We start from the raw sequence: 20001 nt of genomic DNA, 5'->3' as shown, positions 1-20001 counted from the left end.
AGGCACAGCGCCTGCCGTGCTCACAACAGTTCCTCCCCCGGGACGCCTCCTCCGGGAGGCCTCCCTGGACTCCCCGGGCCTCCTGACCACGACCTCATCCCCTCCCCCCCGTCGGCAGGGCCCGCGCCCCGACCGGCCCCAGGTTCGCTCAATGACCCCACAAAGGGGTGTCCGTCGGCCCCGCCGCCGAGCACCTTCTGGGCGCCAGGCACCGAGGTGGCGCCGGGACAGGCCGGCCCCGAGCTGCTCACTGTCTACACCAGCGCAACAAGTTACCGGTGCAGTGAAAGGAACTGGGGGAAGCCAACGTCCCGCTCAGCTTCCCCGCCCCGCGTTCGCGGCTCAGTCTACGCAGGCACATACCCCCGTCCCGGCGTGCCCCGCGCCCCTCCCGCCCCGCCCCTCGCCTCCCGCCCCGCCCCTCGCCTCCCGCCCCGCCCCTCGCCCTCCCCCGCCGCCCCGCCCCGGCCCTCGCCCTCCCGCCTCGCCCCTCCCCGCCCCTCGCCCTTCCGCGCCGCCCCTCGCCCTTCCGCGCCGCCCCTCGCCCTTCCGCGCCGCCCCTCGCCCTTCCGCGCCGCCCCTCGCCCTCCCGCGCCGCCCCGACCCTCGCCCTCCCCACGACAGGCCGCGCGGCCCCGCTGCACGCCGGGAGTTGTGGTCTAGGCGTGGGCGGCGCGCGCGGCTGAAGCGCGTGGCAGGAAGCGGAAGCGGAAGCAGCCGCCGCGGCGCTAGCACTGACGTGTCTTTCGGCGAGGCGCGGCGCTCCAGAGCAGGACGGGCGGTCCCGGAGCCGCGGTCGGAGCGTAGCGGAGCCGGAGCCCGACCCGGAGTCCGACCGGAGCCGAGCAGCCGCCGCCATGGCGAGTGAGTCCCTCGGGGCAGCCCGGGCGCGGCCGGCGCGGGCGGGACCTCGCTCCCCCGGCCGTGAAGCCCACCCGGCCCGCGCCCCTGTCCCACCTGGCCCCGCGGACGGCTTCCCGGGGCGGCGCAGGGTCCTCCAGCCCTAACTTTACTCTTGTCTCTTCCCCCCATAGTCAAGTTTTTGGAAGTCATCAAGCCCTTCTGTGTCATCCTGCCCGAAATTCAGAAGCCGGAGCGGAAGGTGAGTCCGGGGAAGGCTTGGGGAAACTGCCTGCACCCCGTTAAAGTGGCCCCAGCACGCCGAGTGGATGCCTCCTTCCCCCGAGAGTGGTCCGGGTGGTCTGCTTGTGGGAGCCTCCACCGAGCCGCCGAGCTTCGATTGGAGCATCCTCCGTGGAAGTTACTCGGGCGGGCAGAGCCTCGGGTTTGCGCTGTCCCGAGGTGGATCCCGGCCTGAGTGAGTAACGCCTCGAGAGCCTCAGGTACTCAGGTTGAGCGCCCCTTCCCGCTTCAGCTCCGGCAGAAGCTGATGGTGGGCGGGTCCTTCTTCTAGGAGATGCTTTTTGTATCCAGCTGCTACACTTTACTCTGTACGGTCGAGTTTGTGCCTTTTCCGTGGGCCGTCACCTTGCTGAGAATAAGGGCATTTTGTGACTCCTGCTTTTACAGCAGGTGCATTAAAACATGGAAAGGTAGAGATGTAGAGCTGTGTTGAATCTTTATCAGAATTTCCGCTGCTGCACAGCTTCAGGCCGAGACGATGTTGCCAGTGTAAGTAAAGCTATGAAACCATGAAGAAAAGTTTCATTGGGTTCTTACAGAGAATTAATAGGAATATGTTTCTGTCCTCACGTTCTTTGCATCTGCCCCACATACGTGCTGCCTTTGATGGGCTAATATGCAAAGTTGTGTGTGTGTGTGCCCTCAGTGTGGTAGAAATAGCGGGGCTCCGGAGGCAGGCGCGCCTGGGACCCACCCGTCACACAGCCTCTTGATAGCTGTGTGACCTTGGCCTTGTAACTGAGTGTGGTGCATGAAGCAGTGGCAGTGTGTGCAAGGGTACAGCAGTGGCTCCAGAAGGGATTAACCCTGGAAGACACGATGTCTGATGGCGGCCTTGAAGGAGGAATAGAAGTGTCCTTGAAGGAAGGGGAAGGAATTCTAGGGTAAGAAATATAGTGGGCGCTAAGGCAGAGAAAACCAGTGTGTGTGTGTGGTGGGGGGGTGTTAGATGTGCTTCAGTGTTGATAGAAAGGAAAGGATGAGTGGAGGGCAGTGGGAGCCCTAGGAGCCAGACAGATTAGAAAACTGCTCTGGGGTAGGGTAGAGGGTGAGAACGGTGGAGGGGCTTCTGCCATCGAGAGTGGACTAGGGGAGTGGCCTAGGAGATGGGGGTGGATGGCAGGCTGTTAAGAGGTAGAGTGACAAGACTTTGGATAAACAGTTTTGGATGTTTTGCTATTGAATTTGGCTGCATCCAGGAGAGGAGACTTGGTTATTTAAAAATGAGGAGTCTTGTAAAAATTGCCCACTCTTTCCCCATAAAGAGTCATTTCCATACAAGCTTGTTGTGTTACTGATCAGCCTGATGTGGTGTGGCCCTCCTTGGCCTCCTGATTTCTTGGTGGGATCAGATGAACAGAGGACGAGTTCTGTGATTTCGCCCCAACTTCACGTGGAGTATCTGAATGTCGAATCCCTGCGCCTTTATGTGGTTGTCTTGTTGAGGCCTGTCTACAGTGGTCAACACGGAGGCACTGCGGCCCCATGCTGACCAGAGAGCCAGGACTTTGACTCCATGCTCATTCAGACTGCAGCTTAGAAGAGTGTTTTTTAAGAACACGATTTTGTCCATTTAGTACCGTTGCTCACAAGGTATTTCCATGTTAAGATCCTTAGTCCACACAATAACTGCTGTGTGTTTTTTAAAGCCCTTTAAGGCCATTCTTGCTGTGCAGGCAGCAGGTGCTACTGAAGACACTTCGGTTTTAGAGCACAGGAGCCTTGGGCAGGGGGTCTCAACTTCCCTAACGATGCTTATTGGTCATCCATAAGATGACTGAATAGTCACCTATCCTAAAGCTAAACAGATGCTACTAGTGGTTAGTGAGTAGGTTGAACACGCAGCCCTCTTTCACTCTTCCAGCATTTATTACATTCTTTTACCCTAAATCCATGGAGAATACACAAAGAAACAATCACAGATTGCAAATTAGTTGACTCCAGAATAACAAGATTTTGTCAGTTACAAAGCCTTTTCAAATGAGACGTCATTGCTCATGTGTTGTAAAGGGGGGGTCTGATTTGGGAATCCCTTTCTGTTGCAGCGTTCTTTGATCTTGGGTCTGATCCTAAACTGTTCATGCTGATGGTTAAGAGCACAGGCTTTGGAGTCAAACCCATTACAGCTGTGAGATTTGGGACAAATTACTTAGCTTTTCTAAGATTCAGTTTTCTTGTTGGAACATAATAAGATCACGTTAACGTGGTGTGGGGATTAAACGAAATGGTGCACACGAAGGTCTTTGCATCTGTGCCTTGTGCGTAGAAAGCACGCAATATGTGTACTGACGCTTGGTGCATGGTTTGCAGTGTTCAGGGCTCCTCAGGTGCGCAGAGAAAGGGCTCTGATCAGAGTCTGTTTCTGTTCATTTGCTGATGAAGCTAACTCGTTGCCTTAATTGGCTCTGTTCTTCCGTAGATTCAGTTTAAGGAGAAAGTGCTATGGACCGCCATCACCCTCTTCATCTTCTTGGTGTGCTGCCAGGTGAGCGTGCGTCTGGTGTCCCAGTGTCGGGGCCGGGGTGTGAGGGGCCGGAGACACGTGTGCAGGCTGCTCTCTGCTTGTTTCCAGATCCCTCTGTTTGGAATCATGTCTTCAGACTCAGCCGACCCTTTCTATTGGATGAGAGTGATCCTCGCCTCTAACAGAGGTAGGACTGGCCCTCTTCATCCCCTGTACTGTGCGGGCTTCACTGGCCTCCTTCAGCTAACGTGCAGGCCTTGGCTTTACAAAGGGTTCAGAGCGTTCTGTGCTGAAACATAGCCTTAGTAAATGCCAGCTTCAGCACCCAGGCACGTCATCCTATTCAGAATTGCTTTGAGTGCAGTACAAAACCTGTAACAGCAAGATAAGTCTACATCATAGAGAATTTCTTAAAACATGGAAAAACTAAAATGCTTTTGAAACAGCTGAAATGATGACATTTCTACCTATCTGTCTCCTGTTTTGATAACATTCTTTAGAATATGTAATTTGTTTCTCAGCTGCGTCTTTTCCATATCTACAGGTTATATATACATGTCCAGAAAAAATAAATATATAACAGTGTATTGTATACTCTAACCAGTTACCTACTTGGGGTGAGGCGGGATTTTGAATGCTTATGCTGATAACTGCTTTTGATTAACTCACTTTTAAAATACGTTTCAAATTAAGTTCCAAATCAGTTGGAAGTATAGCCCATTTTAGCGTAATGGAAATAGAGGTTTATTCACAATTAGATAGAATTGTCCTGGCCTCCTTTCCAGACTCTGGAAATTATTTGAGTGTTATCCTTTTTTATTAACTGATGAAGAGACGAACCTTTCTTATCTCTGTACAACCAGCACGAATCTGTTTACAGTGAATTTAAATGCAGCGATCAGTTTAAATGCCATGTGATTCCCTAAACAGAATAAGATGTTACCTGGCAGACTGAACAGAATGAATTGAATCACCCTCTGATTGCTGATATTTGGGGGTTATTCTCTGAATTAGATACTGCTGGCAAACTGAAACACACTGGGTTTGTATCACGGGCACACGGTCCAGTTTCGCTCATTCATTTTCTTAACGTCTTGCTTCTCCATGCTAACTTCGGTTGTACTTTGCCTCCCCCTTTCCTTAAGGCACATTGATGGAGCTGGGTATCTCTCCCATTGTCACCTCCGGCCTCATCATGCAGCTCTTGGCTGGTGCCAAAATAATTGAAGTTGGTGATACCCCAAAAGACCGAGCCCTCTTCAACGGAGCCCAAAAGTGTAAGTGAGATTTTGAATGATGTTCAGATGTCTGTAGTTGAGAATTTGAATTTGCTGCAAAGTTTGGGGCATCAGAAGTCCTTTTGGGTTTTGGGGGAGGGGGTTGTTGTAACCTCCGTGGCCTGGCAGCCCTGCCTGGCCTGGCTCCGTGGCCTGTGTTAGCCAGAGAGCATTTGGGGCAGCTGGACAAGGCAGGGGATGGGTGTCATGTCCCGAGGCTGCGTGGTCCACGGAGGTCGCCCTCCGCTGCCACAGTTTCCTTAGCACTTAGAATGAGATAATGTTTCCTTCAGAGCTGTTGGAAGAATTCATTTGAATAATGTGTGTAAAACATCAGTGAGTGCCTGGCATGTAGTAGTTAACTTGGCAAGGGTTGTATTTCTTTCTTCTGGAAGTTTAAAAGGATTCACCTTAGGGGAAGGATGGTCCTCTCAACTTAGCTCTGCCAATTACCAGCTCTGTGACTTTGGGGCAAAGTTAGATGACAGTTCTTATGTCCCAGTTTCTTCATCTATAAAAATGGGGATAATAATGATACTTGCACAGTAGTAAATAATAAGCAGCCCTGGTAACAATGACCAGTCATCAGAATTCACCAAGTTCAGCCTGACTGTGAACTGACATATATTAATTAGGAAATGATAGTTACAGTTTCCTACCCAGTCATATTTTCTTGCATACCAGCATGTTTTACAGATCTTAAGTTAGTAGGTTAAAGAGTTGAGTAAGAAAGAGTAATCTAATTTAAACTTGTCAGTTTCAGACACAAATCAGGATTTTTAAATATATATGTGTGTTATTTGTCAGAAGTAAAAATCAGCTGTTTCCTCTTTGGTCTTGGACAATTTTTTTAGCTTTTCTCTGCTGTTTTTTCTTATTGAGCACTTCTTAAGAAGTCAAATAGGGACTGTATTTGACAGGCACTTTGGAGTAAAATTTTATTTTTTTGGCAAACTAAGCAGAAAAGCTGAAATTGAAGCCCAGTCCCATACTCTCAAGAGATCCATCTAGCATCGTGGACTCAGTAAAAATGAGTCGATTCCATTGTGCATCACCATGAAGTGTAGTGAATGATACAGGATACAAGACCACCTACTAAAAGGAGAACCTCCCTTAGGAGAGCTTTGTGGCAGGAGAAGTGGTCCAAGTGATTTGGTGGCACTGTGAGTTCTTTCTTTAATTAACACGTTAAACAAACTGGGAAGGGATTACTTTATCCCAGTTAGTGTTCTGTGCGCTGGACTCAGACCTGAAGCACCAGCCTGTCGGGTGGCCTGGGCGAGTGGTTCTCCCAGGACGCGAGCTACCTGATGGCCTGAGCACGGGGGCTGCAGGTTGGGGTGCCTGTGAGTGCCGTCTTCAACAGCTGTCATAAGAAGCAGGCCTGTCATGCTTCAACTCTTTCCCTCCTGCCATCACCGAAGGGAAGTGAATTTAGGAGGAGGTGGAATGAAAGAGCTCACGTGCTTTTGTTGCAAGCGTTTGAGTTACTGTGTATTGTTGTCACTTTGACCGTGCGGTTGTTGAGTGTTTCCTGGACGAGCCCCTTGGAGGCAGGGTCAGTGATCTTCACCTCTGTTCTCCCAGTGCCCGGCACGGAGCTGGTGTCTGGTAAGTGTTTCCTCTAGGACCCGTGGTGGCCCACCCTGAGAACAGTTTCCTTCTGATTTCTAGTGTTCGGCATGATCATTACCATCGGCCAGTCCATCGTGTATGTGATGACAGGGATGTACGGAGACCCTTCCGAAATGGGTGCTGGGATCTGCCTGTTGATCACCATACAGGTAAGGTTAGGCCGGCACCCCCTTCTGAGGCACCCTCACACCCACACTCGCCAAACAACAGATCTGAATCGAGCATAAAAGGAACTCTTCCTGAGAAGAAGCCCGAGCCCTGTGTTTGCCCTCCTGAATTCACAGAGGAGCCTCCACCAGCCAGTGTCCCCTCAGCCTTCAGGGCCCACGGCAGAGAAGCCAGTTCCTGAGGAGGGACAGCACCACGCCGTGGGGAGCAGCAGTGCAGTCTCTGCGTTCCTTTACTTCTGTTTTTTAACATTCACAGCTCTTCGTTGCTGGCCTAATTGTCCTGCTTTTGGATGAACTTCTGCAAAAGGGGTACGGCCTGGGCTCCGGGATCTCCCTGTTCATTGCCACAAACATCTGCGAGACCATCGTGTGGAAGGCGTTCAGCCCCACCACTGTCAACACCGGCCGAGGTGAGACCCTGGGGACAGGGTTCCATCAGTACATCTCTTCTGATTTTTCTCCATGCATCTGTACAGCGTTTTAAAACACAGCTTTATGCTCATGATGATATGTAACTTGCATTTTTCACCTTAAGCGTACGTCGTAGACATTCGCCCTGCCGGAGTACGTTATCCTGCCTCATTTTTCTGAGCACAGCGTGGATTTCACTGCAGGGATGAAGCAGGTTCTTTCAACAAGCCTTCCTCTGGTGGACGTCTAGGTCGTTTCCAGCCTTTGCTGTTATTACAGCAGTGAGACGGTGAACGTCCTCATATGTTCATCTTTACATGTTTTGACAGTTGCTCTCAGTGAATACGTTTCTAAAAATGAAATCACTGAATCAAAACACTTGGTCATGCAAAGGGCAACTTGGTAAAAGAGGCAGGAACTTTGGTGCTCGTGAGCTGGGTTCAGATGCTGGCTGTGCCCTTGGTTGCCAGGATTCAATGAGAAATAACATGAAATTGTGTGATGCCTGGCGAGTGTGAGTATTCTATCTTAATACCCACGAAGAGTGCGAAGGAAATCTTGTTACAGAGGATGTTTTTAACGAAAAGTTCTAAACATTCAGGGAAGTATGACTTATTAGGAAAGGAAAATCAGCTTTTTTCATCACTAAATATGTTACTCACTCAGAAGAGTCCCGTGAGAAATAAGTATTCATGCACATTTGATTTTTCTTTGAAGTGAATGCTGGAAACAGAGTCCCTGACCTGCAGGGACCACAGAATCTCATTAGTGAGACTAAAAATAGGTCCCCAGACCAAAGAAGGCCGTTCTTGCTCTTTTCCTTCGGCCTCTGTCGAGCTGGCTCTGTTGCTGGCCTGCATCCCTGGGCACCCTCCTGTGGTAGGGCGTGAACGCCGCTAGAGATCCGCCGTGTGGTAGGCGCACGTGTTGTCCTGGCTGCTTGGCCGTCGGCGTGAGGAGCAGAGAGTCCAAGCCCGCCTTGTCCAGGCAGCCAGCACCCCAGAGCTGGGGGCCTGTGCTGCCCGCGAGTCCCCAGGGACGTGGGTTAGGCAGCTCTGAGCCCCTCCTCAGGCAGGACCCCTTCGGCCGGAGCTGAGCAGACCCTGCTGTTAGGACTTGGCAGTTGATTGTTCCACAGGTCTGGTAGCCATTGACTCACAAGCCAAAAAAATAAGATCAGCTAATTGAAAGAGGTAGAATAGCCTATTTCTGCAGGTTGAAATCTCTACAGAAGAAACAAACGAGGGCTGGGAGCCCTCACTGTGTCCCTGTGGTTATAGGAGCAGGCCCTGTGAGCCACAGAACTAATTCCATCTCCTCTCAGTTTTGGCCACTAGGAGGCTTAGAGCCAAATTGAGTTGCGTGTTCCTTTACCTTCGCCTGTGACAGGAATGGAGTTTGAGGGCGCCATCATTGCACTGTTCCACCTGCTGGCCACGCGCACAGACAAGGTCCGAGCCCTTCGCGAGGCGTTCTACCGCCAGAATCTCCCCAACCTCATGAATCTGATCGCCACCATCTTTGTCTTCGCAGTGGTCATCTACTTCCAGGTGCGTTCACATCCAACCCTGGGGAGCTTTGACGTCTGCATTTAAGGTTCAGAAGGCCTTGGTGTGCGTGTCCCACGTCCACACCCCAGGAGTAGTGTGACCCATCGTATTGCACTGAAATGATGAAATGGCACTTGAAGGAGCAGGTTCCATGGCATCACGGGCACTTGCCTGAACTAACACAGTGGAGGCAGATACAATGTTTCTGCAACCATGTTCCTTTGGGTTGGGACTCAGCAAATGGAGAAGATTTTTGTTCAAGGTCTTATGGCTCAAGAGAAGTGAAGAGTAATCAAAGCCTGAGACCTCACTGCTGTCTTACCCAAAGTTTGTAGCTGCTTTTAGGCAGTATCCTCATCCCCCTGCGACCTCTTACCTTTCATGTTGTGAGTCTGTGTAACTTGCTTCTGAATAAGAGACCTGAACTGCCCGTTGCTTTTCTGTAGTTGGATTGGTCTTTATGTTCTCTGATCAGCCGCTTTGTATCCTGACATTCATTGAAAAGAAAAGAAGGGACAGCAGTTGAGAAAGCAGGTTAATGCTTGTGAAGAGGTGTTTATACCACCACGTGCTGAGGACCGAACACATCTGTTCCTTCAGCCAAGACTGTTGGTCCGATGCCTGGTGAATGACAGGCTAACTCTTCCCAGGCTTGGGGTCGGATTGTTAAGCTTTTACTTTAAATCTTGTATATTCTGAACTTTGTTCTAGGCGCTGGGAGATTGTAAAACGTACATAAAGGACACCGTTTCTACCCTCCAGGGGTTTCAGGGGGAGCGGTTATGTTCACGGGGAAGTAGAAGAGCCTAGGTTTTCTGTAGTGATGACGAACACCCTGCAGGTGGCCGTGCTACCTGTGAGGAGGGCGTGGAGGCCCTGTCCGGCCTCGGTCGGGGCACGGCGCGGGCGCTGGAGCGCCCGTCGGAACTTCCTGCGTATTCCCCGTAGATGTGGCTGTCACGTGGTGGGCTTTGTTTTTGACAGAAACACTGTGCTGTGCACAGGGGCATTTTAAGCCAGCCTGTTGGGACCCTTCTGTCGGTGTGCCCCCAAGTGCAGTGCTGGCTGGGGAGGGGATGTGGGGCCCTGGGCACCGCTGCTCGGGGCAGCTCCCTGGGGGCACGCCTGGCACCTGGCTGGAGCGAGGCAGTGAGGGCGTTTGGCTCTGTTGGCTTCCCAGGGCTTCCGTGTGGACCTGCCCATCAAGTCGGCCCGCTACCGAGGCCAGTACAACACCTACCCCATCAAGCTGTTCTACACCTCCAACATCCCCATCATCCTGCAGTCTGCCCTCGTATCCAACCTCTACGTCATCTCCCAGATGCTGTCCGCCCGCTTCAGTGGCAACCTGCTGGTCAGCCTGCTGGGCACCTGGTCGGTAAGTACAGCGGCTTCAGAAGCCAGATGTTTCACCCAGACATGCTTTTGGATTGTGCCTATTACAAGCTCACATGAAAGTTTCTTTTCGGTAAGAAGCCTGCACTGTGGGCACCTGGGCAAAGCTGTTCTTTCCCACCCGCTCAGAGGTGTCTTTGCCCTGCTGCTGAGGTGGGGAACGGCACTCACAGGCTCTCACGACTCCTCCCAGGACACTTCTTCTGGCGGCCCAGCACGCGCCTATCCCGTTGGCGGCCTTTGCTATTACCTGTCTCCTCCCGAGTCTTTCGGCTCCGTGTTGGAAGACCCCGTCCACGCCGTCGTGTACATAGTGTTCATGCTGGGCTCCTGCGCCTTCTTCTCCAAGACGTGGATTGAGGTCTCGGGCTCCTCTGCCAAAGACGTGAGTGTGAGCGACAGCTTCTGGGGGGTGCCGGCCGGGGACCGGCATTTCCCTCCTGCAAGTGGCATCAGGGCTTTCGGCCTGTCCCCCCTCCTGGGATGGTGGCCTGTGAACGTGCACAGCACTTTGTCCTCATTAGGGCCGGTTCCAGAGCGTTCGTGGCCGTGGACGGAGCCCAGGGTAAATGAATCCGTGCTCGCCTGCAAAGCTGCAGCCAAACTAAAACTAGACTTTCTCATCTGACATCTTTGTGGGACCACTGTCGTTAGGGTGCTGGGGAGGGGAGTCTGTGGCTGGTACCACCATGAACTGTACCTGGCCCTCGACTCCACGTCTGAACTTGAACATTGTCCTTGATGGCCATCACGCAGGTTGCGAAGCAGCTGAAGGAGCAGCAGATGGTGATGAGGGGCCACCGAGAGACGTCCATGGTCCACGAACTCAACCGGTGAGTGCTGACCGGCCCTGGCTGGCTGACGGATTTCCCCGGGTCTTCCAGTATCAGTGAGCTTGCTACGGCTCATCGATGCTGGACAGAGCAAATCAGCGCATGCGGCACCTCTCCTGAGAGGCAGCCACACCGCGGGAGACAGAGCGTGTGTCCAGGTGGCCACGGGGCAGCTGCTGAGGCTGCTGACCGCGTGGGACCTCGCCGTGCTCCTGCGGGCAGCCTCCTGCAGGCAGGTCCTGCGGGGGCCCTCCAGGAGGAGGCAGGGAGCATCAGGCTTCTGCAGGGGCGTCCAAGTTCGGGTGAACCTAGGGAGGCTGGCAGGGAGGGCTCAGCATTCGGAAGGTCAGTGCTGGAGGCTGAGACCCACCGCTTGGGGCGGGGGGGCGGGGCGGACAGCGTGAGTCTGGGCAGAGGTGCTGGGGGCCGGGTGGGGCAGTAACCTGGGGACACAGGAGAGGCCGCCGGCACTTGGTGACCCGCTGGGGGGAAGGTGGGGGTGAGGAGAGCACCGCAGTCTGCAGGCCTCTCCCCTCACAGTGGGGCTGCCTCTTGGGCAGCCGGGTTGGCCATAGTGAGTGTCTTAGACTTTTAAGCCAACTTACTTCAACTCATATCTTCCACCATTGCTGGATGAACGTGAATGGTTTCCTGTAGAAGTCTGTTTGCAGGATCAGGTTTTGTAATCAGGACCAGGTCTGTCCTGGGGACCACAGCTCGCTCGCCTCAACCACAAGTCAGTATGGCAAATGCCAGATCATTTTCTGATCCCTATCAGAGATGCTGGGCAATTTCGTTCATTCCCTTAAGAATTCTCTGAAGCTGAGAGAATTTATACTGCTGTTCAGTAGAAATATAATGCAAGATGCATGTAAAATTCTAAGTATTCTGGTAGCCACGTTAGAAAAGTAAAAAGATACACCTAAAACGAATAAAATGTTACATGTCCATTATCTTAAGAAAAAAGAAAGCAAAAAGAAGCTGGTGAAATTAATTTTAAGAATACATTTCGGGGGGCTTCCCTGGTGGCGCAGTGGTTGAGAGTCCGCCTGCCGATGCAGGGGACACGGGTTCGTGCCCGAGTCTGGGAAGATCCCACATGCCGTGGAGCGGCTGGGCCCGTGAGCCATGGCCGTTGGGCCTGTGCGTCCGGAGCCTGTGCTCCGCAACGGGAGAGGCCACAACAGTGAGAGGCCCATTACAGCAAAAAAAAAAAAAAAAAAAAGAATACATTTCATTTAACCCAATATATCCATACTCTCATTTCAAATTGACATAAGAAAAGTCATAATGAGATATTTTATGTTCCTGTCTTCAAAATCTCGTGTGATGTTTTCAGCATCTGCTTTGGACTGGTCCCATTTCACTAGCCACATGTGACTCGTGTGGCCACTTACTGGACAGCAAGCCCTAGTCTAGACCATTAAGGTGTGAGTAGATAAGACTTTATGGGGGCCACGGAGTGACCCCTAAAGGAGTCTGGTTCCTAACTCAGAGGTAGGCAGGTCGGCTGCCCGGCCCTTCCTGTAGCCTGGGGGAGGGAGGCCAGGCTGGAGGGATTTGCTGGCGGCACGTGGCTGACCCGTCTCCCTCCCCAGGTACATCCCCACGGCCGCGGCCTTCGGTGGGCTTTGCATCGGGGCGCTCTCCGTGCTGGCTGACTTCCTGGGTGCCATTGGGTCTGGAACCGGGATCCTGCTTGCGGTTACCATCATCTACCAGTACTTTGAAATCTTCGTCAAGGAGCAGAGTGAGGTCGGCAGCATGGGGGCCCTTCTGTTCTGAGCCGTGGCTCCTGGACCAGGCAGAGGCGGCGTGCTCCACGATGGCCGAGAAGGGAACAAGGAAGCCACGCTGTGGGCGCGGTGTCGGGGGTGCTGCTGTGGCCTGAGGACTTCGGTTTAATAACCTGTTTGAATTTCACATTCTTTCATTCCACTTTCTAAAGTGCTAGAAATTTTTCAATTTGCAATTTTGCTTTTCATTCTGGCATTGGCAACAGAACTGTAGAGGTGAGGTCTTACTCAGCTGACTGCCAGAAGTGACCGTCCCCAGTGTCCACGTCACTTTTGTGTTAACCTTTGCACCTTCTCAGTGCTGTCGGCGACTGCAGTGGTCTCGGCTGCTCTCCCGCCGGAAGGGAATGTCTGGTTGGTTAGAAGCACAAACATTGTTGAAATGTCTCCGTCTCGGGTGGCAGGAGGGCAAGCACCCGGGAGCAGGTCATGTGTTTGCCGGTGCCTGTGGGCTGCTCCCTGGCATGTCCCCTTCACAGTCAGGCGGGAACATCTGGCTTAAAACGGTTTCTCTGGAAGACACAATTGTTTTCCCTTTTAGAAGTTGTTTTTTAGGACAGAGTTTCTTCCAAAAGAAAGGGACGAATTTCCAGAAGACCACTGGCCCATCTGTGCATTTTTCTGGCTTTGCTGTCTCTCTCTTCAGTGGTGGAGCCGGGCCACGATGCCGCAGCTTTGCAAAGTCGCCCCTGGCCGAGCTAGTGGACATCGTGCGGAGGACCCTGAGGGGCTGGCTGTGCAGTTCCTCCTGCTGTCACTGAACTTGCTCTCCATGGTGGGTCCCTTCCCACTCGCCTCCCGAGAGGGGAGGTGCTGTGGCTGGCCTCAGATGCTACCTTCTAGGCTGAAGACTTCCCACTGGAATTTTTTTAGAACATTTTTACTGTGCTTAGGACCAAATGCAAGCGAAGTAAATGACAAGATGGCTCTGATCTCTGTTTTCACCAAAACTGCCCAGAGAGACGAGGGCCCAGGCCCTAGATCTATGGTGAAATCAGGGTCAGAAAGATTTTTTTTTTTTGCCAAGTTTCACCCATGTTTGATACGAAAAGACTCACAATTATGTCTAAGATAAATTGTTTGCAATAACAGGTGACCTAGACCTTAGGAATTAGAACCTTCTCTAAGGCCTTTAGGGAGGCCCCTCTCGGGGACCAGCAGCGTTTGGCTGCAGAGACAGCAGAGGTGAGCTCCGCAGCCTGAGGGCTTCTCCCTGCCCCGCGGAGAAAGCAGACCCCACCAGCAGCGGTGCACAGCGGCCTTCAAAGCACAGAGCCAGTCGAGGTGTCCAGCTTGGCACCCGCCTGAGTCCACAGGGGCTCAGACCTCACTGGCTGTGCTGCCCACGAGACGGGCCAACCGAGGGACAAGAAGAGACTTGCCGAGCACCACCCGGCAAGTTGGTGGCAGAGCCCAGATGGGCCCACAGCCCATCGACCCCAGGCCAGGGTGCCCACCGTACCACACGTGGCCTTGTCCGACCCAGTCCCGAGCGGAGACCTGACGCCCCTGCAGCCCTGCTGCAGCCTCTGACCACTGAGTGGCTCGGGCTCCTGCCCTGCGGTCACTGGTCACGGGGGGGTGGGGTTGACCCCAGCTTTCAGGGGACTGTCACTGTGGACGCCAAAATGGCATAACTGAGATAAGGTGACTAAGACAAATAAAGCCAACTTTTTACAAGCCACCTGGTGGTGGTCTCTTGGTTTTCAGTTCTGTGTTACTGAGGCCAGTGAGGAGGGTGGGGTCTTGGGTGCCTTCGGGGGTGTGCAGGGTGAGGCTTGGGCCCTGGTTTTGCACGGGGTTCCCAGGTCCCCCCGCTTGATGGAAGTCCCTCCTCAGAAAGGCACGCACCTGGAAAGCTTCCTTGTCCTGGTGATGGTGCCAGCTGCACACTCAGGTGTTTGGTGCTGAGCGCGTGGACCATTCCAGCCCCCGTAGGAATAGACGGTGGGGCGACATCTGTCCTGTGAGCGCAGCGCCCTCCAGCTCTCCAAGTCCAGGCTAGGAGGGCACTGCTGCCCTTGGCTGAGACGAGCAACCTTACACACCGAACCTGTAGGCCTGGGAGGGTCTCCGCCCCACCCTGGGCCCCTGGCAACTCGTGGACGGCAGAGATGCGCGCGGTGGCTGCTCCCTTGGATGTGCTGTGCAGAAAGGCTCCTGACTGTTTCCACTGAGTGGAATGGCAGGCATCTCCAGGGTGAAGTGAGAGAAAACCTCCCGCTCGCCCACGCTGTGAAGTGGACGCGCCCGTCCGGACAAGGCCTCACCCCAAGCCCTCCACCACCTCCCTCTCCTCCATGGCCCCCGAGGACACGTGGCCGGCCTTCTTCCTGAGCCGGCTCAGCCTCAGAGTTTCCACGTAGAGCCTTAGACCTCGTCGTGGAAACCTGATCTCTGAGGTGCTGTGCAGCCAGGGCAAGAGGTCCTCTGCGAGCCCTGGAGGGACCGGGCCTGGGGCCTGGCCTGTGCAAGCCGTGCGGCCACAGGAGCCAGGCGAGCAGGCACTGAAACTCGAGGCAGGCAGGCAGGCAGGCGGCCCTGTTCGGACCTCCAGAAACTCAAGTCAGAAAAGCTCCTGCCCGCAGGAAGCATGCGTCCCCTCACTGCCCGGCAGTTGCGGTGCCCGTGGCCGGGAGCAGAGCCCGTGCGAGCAGCCACGTGCGTGGCTCAGGTGACGTGGGTGGCCCCTCGGCCCTCACTGCGCGCCTGTGGCCTCTGTGCGGGGAGCCGTGGGGCAGCTCTCCTCCCCTGTGGGGCGGGCCGTGCACCGGCCACCGCCCACAGGAGAGCTCGTCCTCCCATGGCTCCCAAGAAGAACCAGGCCCCGGGAACTAGACTGTGGCCAACGGTCACACAGCCCCTCCTGCAGGCACCTCTGCCAGGGGCCTCGGCGCGAGGACTGAGGGGCCCGGGGAAACGCGCCCCACTCCAGTCAGCCGGCCCTGCTCCAGTCCCACCACCGACCCCACCTGCTGACCCCACCCCTGCCCGCTGAAGGCCTTTCCTGGGCCGAGTCCCCACCAGGCTGAGTCTTCAGCAAGCTCACGTGCAGGGGAAACAGGTGAGCTGCCCATCTCCACCCGAGGGGGTCAGTCCATGGCCCAGGTTACAGGCTGGCTTCCTGACACGAGAGCCAGGGGGTGGGCATGTGACAACGTCCAAGGGTCAGCAGAAGCTTCGGCGCACACTGCAACACGCACCAGTGCCTGGTTCCGGAGAGCCCCAGATGGACTGTCCCTTGGGCAGTGCCCCCCTCACGCCCCTGCCCCAAACCCTCTGGGACGTGCCATCACCCCGCTCCGAGCCTGTGGCCAGCACACCTCCATGTCACCCGTTCCTCTCACCCGACACATAGCAGGTCCCGGGGTACACGGGGCGAGAGCTGCGTCCGCCCTCAGAAAGCCACGTCCTAACAGTCGGAGTTCTGTGGTGCCCACCAAGCCTCTGGGCCTTGCCGCAGTTTCCCTCTGTCTGTCTGCCTGCCAAACTCCTGTTCATCCTGGAAAGCCCAGCTCAACAAGGAGAAAAACATCTAAAAGCCCGTAAGAAGGGGAGAGAATAAATTACAGCACCTCCTTTCTGTGGAAAGGAACTAGGAGAATATCCTTTACATCCTGAGTTAGAAGAAACTCCAGGACGTGCTGTTGAGGGGAAAAAAAAGACAAGCAGCAGGACAATGCATGCTACTATTTGTGTTTAAAGGTAGAGTCAGGGGAGGGATAAAAAATTGTACGTCATAAAAAGGCCTAGCAAGTTTTCACGAAACTAAACATCTACGTATCCTATGCTCAGCTATTCCACTCCTGGGTATTTACCCCAGAGAAATAAGATGGGATGCCACCCGGAGACTCGTACAAAAAATGGATGAACAAACAGCACTACTCCACACAGCATCACACTCCGACGTCACAACAACTGCTGACACGAGGGCTGGGGTCTCACTATTCAAAGGCAGTTGAAAGAAACCAATCACAAAAGAGATGTCCACACGCTATGATCCTGTTTTTATGATGTTGCAGAGCAGGCAAAGCTGACCTGTGGTGGGAAAACCCAGAGCAGTGATGCCTCTGGTTAGTGTGCTGGAGACTGAACGGGCAGAGGCCTAAGGGAGCTTTCTGGGGTGACAGGAACGTGCTTGACACGACTTGGGTGTCATCTGTCAAAACTCATGGAATTGTCCAGTTAGGGTTAGAGTAGTTCACTGTGTATACATGTAACCTTTTAAAAAACAAACAAACAAATATCCAACTCTAGGTAACTGTACACATGCTGAAGTATTAGAAGTACATGTGCATGACGTGGCCTGATGTCTGCAACTGACTGTGAAATGCTTAAGACAGGATAAACATGGACTGAAGGATGGAGGGAAGATGGAGAGCAGCCAGGTGACAGGGATACGCGTATTCACAGGTTCCTGCAACTTTTTTTTCCTTTTTAGAATTGAGATAGAATTGACATACATTATATTAGTTTCAGGTGTACAACATGATTCAACATTTGTATATATTGCAAAATGATCACCACAGTGAGTCTAGTTAACGAACACCCAACACCGCGCACAGGTAGTTACACATTTGTTTCCCCTTGTGATGAAAACTTTTTAAGACCTCTCTCAGCAACTTTCCAATATGCACTACAGTGTTATGCACTGTCCTCACCATGCTCTACACTCCATCCCCAGGACTTATTCATTTTATAACTGCACGTTTGCACCGTCACCCATTTGACCCCTTCACCCATGTCACCCAGCCCCTCCCTCCCGCCTCTGGCAACTACTATCTGTCCCTGTATCTGCGAGCTTGGTTTGGATGTGTTGTTTAGATTCCACATAGAAGTGGGATCATAGGTAGCTGTCTTGCTGCGTCGGATTTGTCTCACTCAGCGCAGTGCTAAGTCGTGGATACGGAGTAAAGCCCAGGCCTCTGTGCCCATTCTCTCCTCTCTGCTCCAGAGCCCTGCAACTTTCCTTATCTTTGAAATGTTTCCTAATAAATGCTGGGAAGCATAGGGTGGCTGACGGCAGGGGGCGAAGAAGATTGTTCACCTACACCGCTTCGAACGTTTTACATTTTGATTCATGTTCATATATATATTTATATATACTATATATATATATATATATATATATTTTTTTTTTTTTTTTTTTTTTAATTAAAAGCCCAGCTCAGTAAGCTTTCCCTGACTGCTCTTTTCCCACGTGCGCGTTCAGACACACACTCCCTCCCTGCCCGGCCCTGGCCTCAGCCTCCATCGCTGGGCCCCTGGGCTCCAACCTGCCGGCCAGGCTTGCCCACGCCCCCTTGAGGAGGAGCGGAGCCGGCGGCGCTTTGCGCGGGCGCAGCGTGTGGGTGCTGTGGCCTCGCAGTGGCGGGCGGCGCGCGGCGGGGAGGCTGCGGAGACCCCGGAAAGGAGGAGGAGGGCCTGGCGCGACCCCAGCTGCTGCTCGCCCCCGTCACCTCCTCGGGGAAGCCCTCCAGTCCGCCCCCGAAGCACCGGCTCACACTGCTTCCCTGCGGCCTGCCGGCAGCTGTCCGGAGCCTGTACGCCCTCGCGCACGGGGCCGGGGGGAGCGTGCGGGCGACCGGGCCAGGCCCAGGGTTTTCAGAGACTCCGGGCCGTGGGCGAGGCTGGCGGCCCGAGGGCGGAGGTCTCACAGCTGTCCCCCTGCCCAACCCTCGTGCGGGGCCGCGCATGCGTGTCCTGGGACCGGCGGTCCCGCGCGCCCCTGCGCGCGCCCCCCGCACCGCAGCATCCCCATTAATCACTAGGCGACGGCTGTGTCGAGAGGGCAGCCGGCGGGCGCCCATCGGCGCATCTTATCGCGCCGGCCCAGCCGCCGTGCGCGCCGCCCATTGATCGCGCCGGCCGGGCCAGGGTCAGCGCGGGCCGGGAGACTGACAGCGAATCCATCGCCACAGACGCGCGCTGACGGCGGCCCGGGCAGCGCGGCCCGGCCATTAATCACTGCGTCTGCCGCGAGTGACGGCCAGGGCGACAGGAGCAGCCGGCGACAGCCAGCCCCGCGGCCGCCCTCCCCGCGCGCCCCGGCACCCTGTCCCGGGACCTGCTATCCCCAATAAATGGAGGAGGCAAGACGATGTCTGGATGGGTGGACTCCGTTCTACCTCTCAGTGGGCCTGTTCCCAGGGAGGGCTGGGCTGGGAGAACGCGGGCAGCCACTCCTCCCCTCTGGTTGCCCAGCCCTGCCTGGGCCTCACTGGGGATGGGGGGCCAGGGGCCCAGGGAGGGCCAGCACGTCACTCCTGGAAGTGGTGGACACGGAGGCAAAAGCCCACGCCTCTGCCTGTTCTCTCCCCTCTGCTCCAGAGCCTGTGGGCCCTGAGCTGGGGCTTATCCTGCTGGGCCTAACAGAAGTGTCCAGCCACAGGGGCCCTCCAGGCCTTTCCAGGGCCTGCTGTCTGGGTTCGGGAAGGGCAGAGCCTCACGGCTTCTGGCTCCTGTTGGATAAAGTGTGGCCTTCGCTTCTTCCAAGAGGGACAGGGGTCAGGAACTCTTCTCTGAATTATAGTATCTCGAGTGCCTGATGCAGCCACATGTCACCCCACCAAGTCCGCACACAGATCTATGCGATATGACTGCCCCCCTCTTACAGAGGAGGAAACCAAAGCTCTAGGACCAGAGGGATCAAGGGCCAAACAATCCAAACCGCGCCCCTGTCTGCCATGCCCCCTGGACCTCTTTGCTCCCCTCTCCCACCTGCCGCCTCTGCCTGGAACCCCTCCAGGGCAGGGGCTGCTCAGGCTGGTCCAGATGCTGGGTTGGGTGCCCAGCATCTGCTGCTTTCCTGGCAGAGGGCTGGGGTCTGAGACATGGAGGCCAACAGGGAGTGCCCCCCACCACTGTGCGGCTCCATTTTATTAGAAAAATGGTTGAGAAAGGTTTGCTAACCAAGAAGTCACCATCATCTGTTTAATCCTAAAAACCAAAATATTCTAAGAACCAATCTAGGGGGTGTAACCTAAGAGGTGTGGTGGTGAAAAGACACCGGGGCTGAGAAAATGAAGGAGAGGCCAAGGTGGCTCCCCAGTGAGGGCCAGGGACCCAAGAGCCCCTCCGGCCCGGTCGCACTCCTGGCCATTAGCACAGGAACAGGGAGCTGGGATTCATGCAAACACTCCTCCTCAGCCACCCAATTGGCTTGCTGGGAGGCACCCAAGAGAGCCCAGGCCTGGAGCTTGGAAAAAGAGCCACTTCCTACAACCAGCCCCCACCCGCCTCACGTTAATATTACAATTCTTCACGACGGAGCTGAAATAGTGCAAAAAATGGGGCTGCTGTAATTGTTGGTAGCTTGTGTGTCAGC

At 54.6% G+C, this 20001-nt stretch overlaps 1 protein-coding gene across 1 annotated transcript; it reads left to right on the top strand.

The window, feature by feature from the left end:
• Positions 1-717: 717 nt before the first annotated feature.
• Positions 718-14358, top strand: SEC61A1 (SEC61 translocon subunit alpha 1). Its single transcript, XM_060109113.1, has 12 exons — positions 718-864; positions 1035-1102; positions 3563-3628; positions 3716-3794; positions 4753-4884; positions 6559-6668; positions 6946-7099; positions 8490-8650; positions 9831-10028; positions 10239-10430; positions 10802-10878; positions 12477-14358. The coding sequence occupies exons 1-12, from the start codon at positions 858-860 to the stop codon at positions 12661-12663; spliced, it is 1431 nt and encodes a 476-aa protein (XP_059965096.1). The 5' UTR covers positions 718-857; the 3' UTR covers positions 12664-14358.
• Positions 14359-20001: the final 5643 nt, after the last annotated feature.

Source organism: Mesoplodon densirostris, chromosome 10, assembly GCF_025265405.1.
Source record: "Mesoplodon densirostris isolate mMesDen1 chromosome 10, mMesDen1 primary haplotype, whole genome shotgun sequence".
NCBI classification, from domain to species: Eukaryota; Metazoa; Chordata; class Mammalia; order Artiodactyla; family Ziphiidae; genus Mesoplodon; species Mesoplodon densirostris.
Note: the sequence above shows the minus strand (reverse complement) of the source record. Positions and strands in the feature narration are given on the sequence as shown.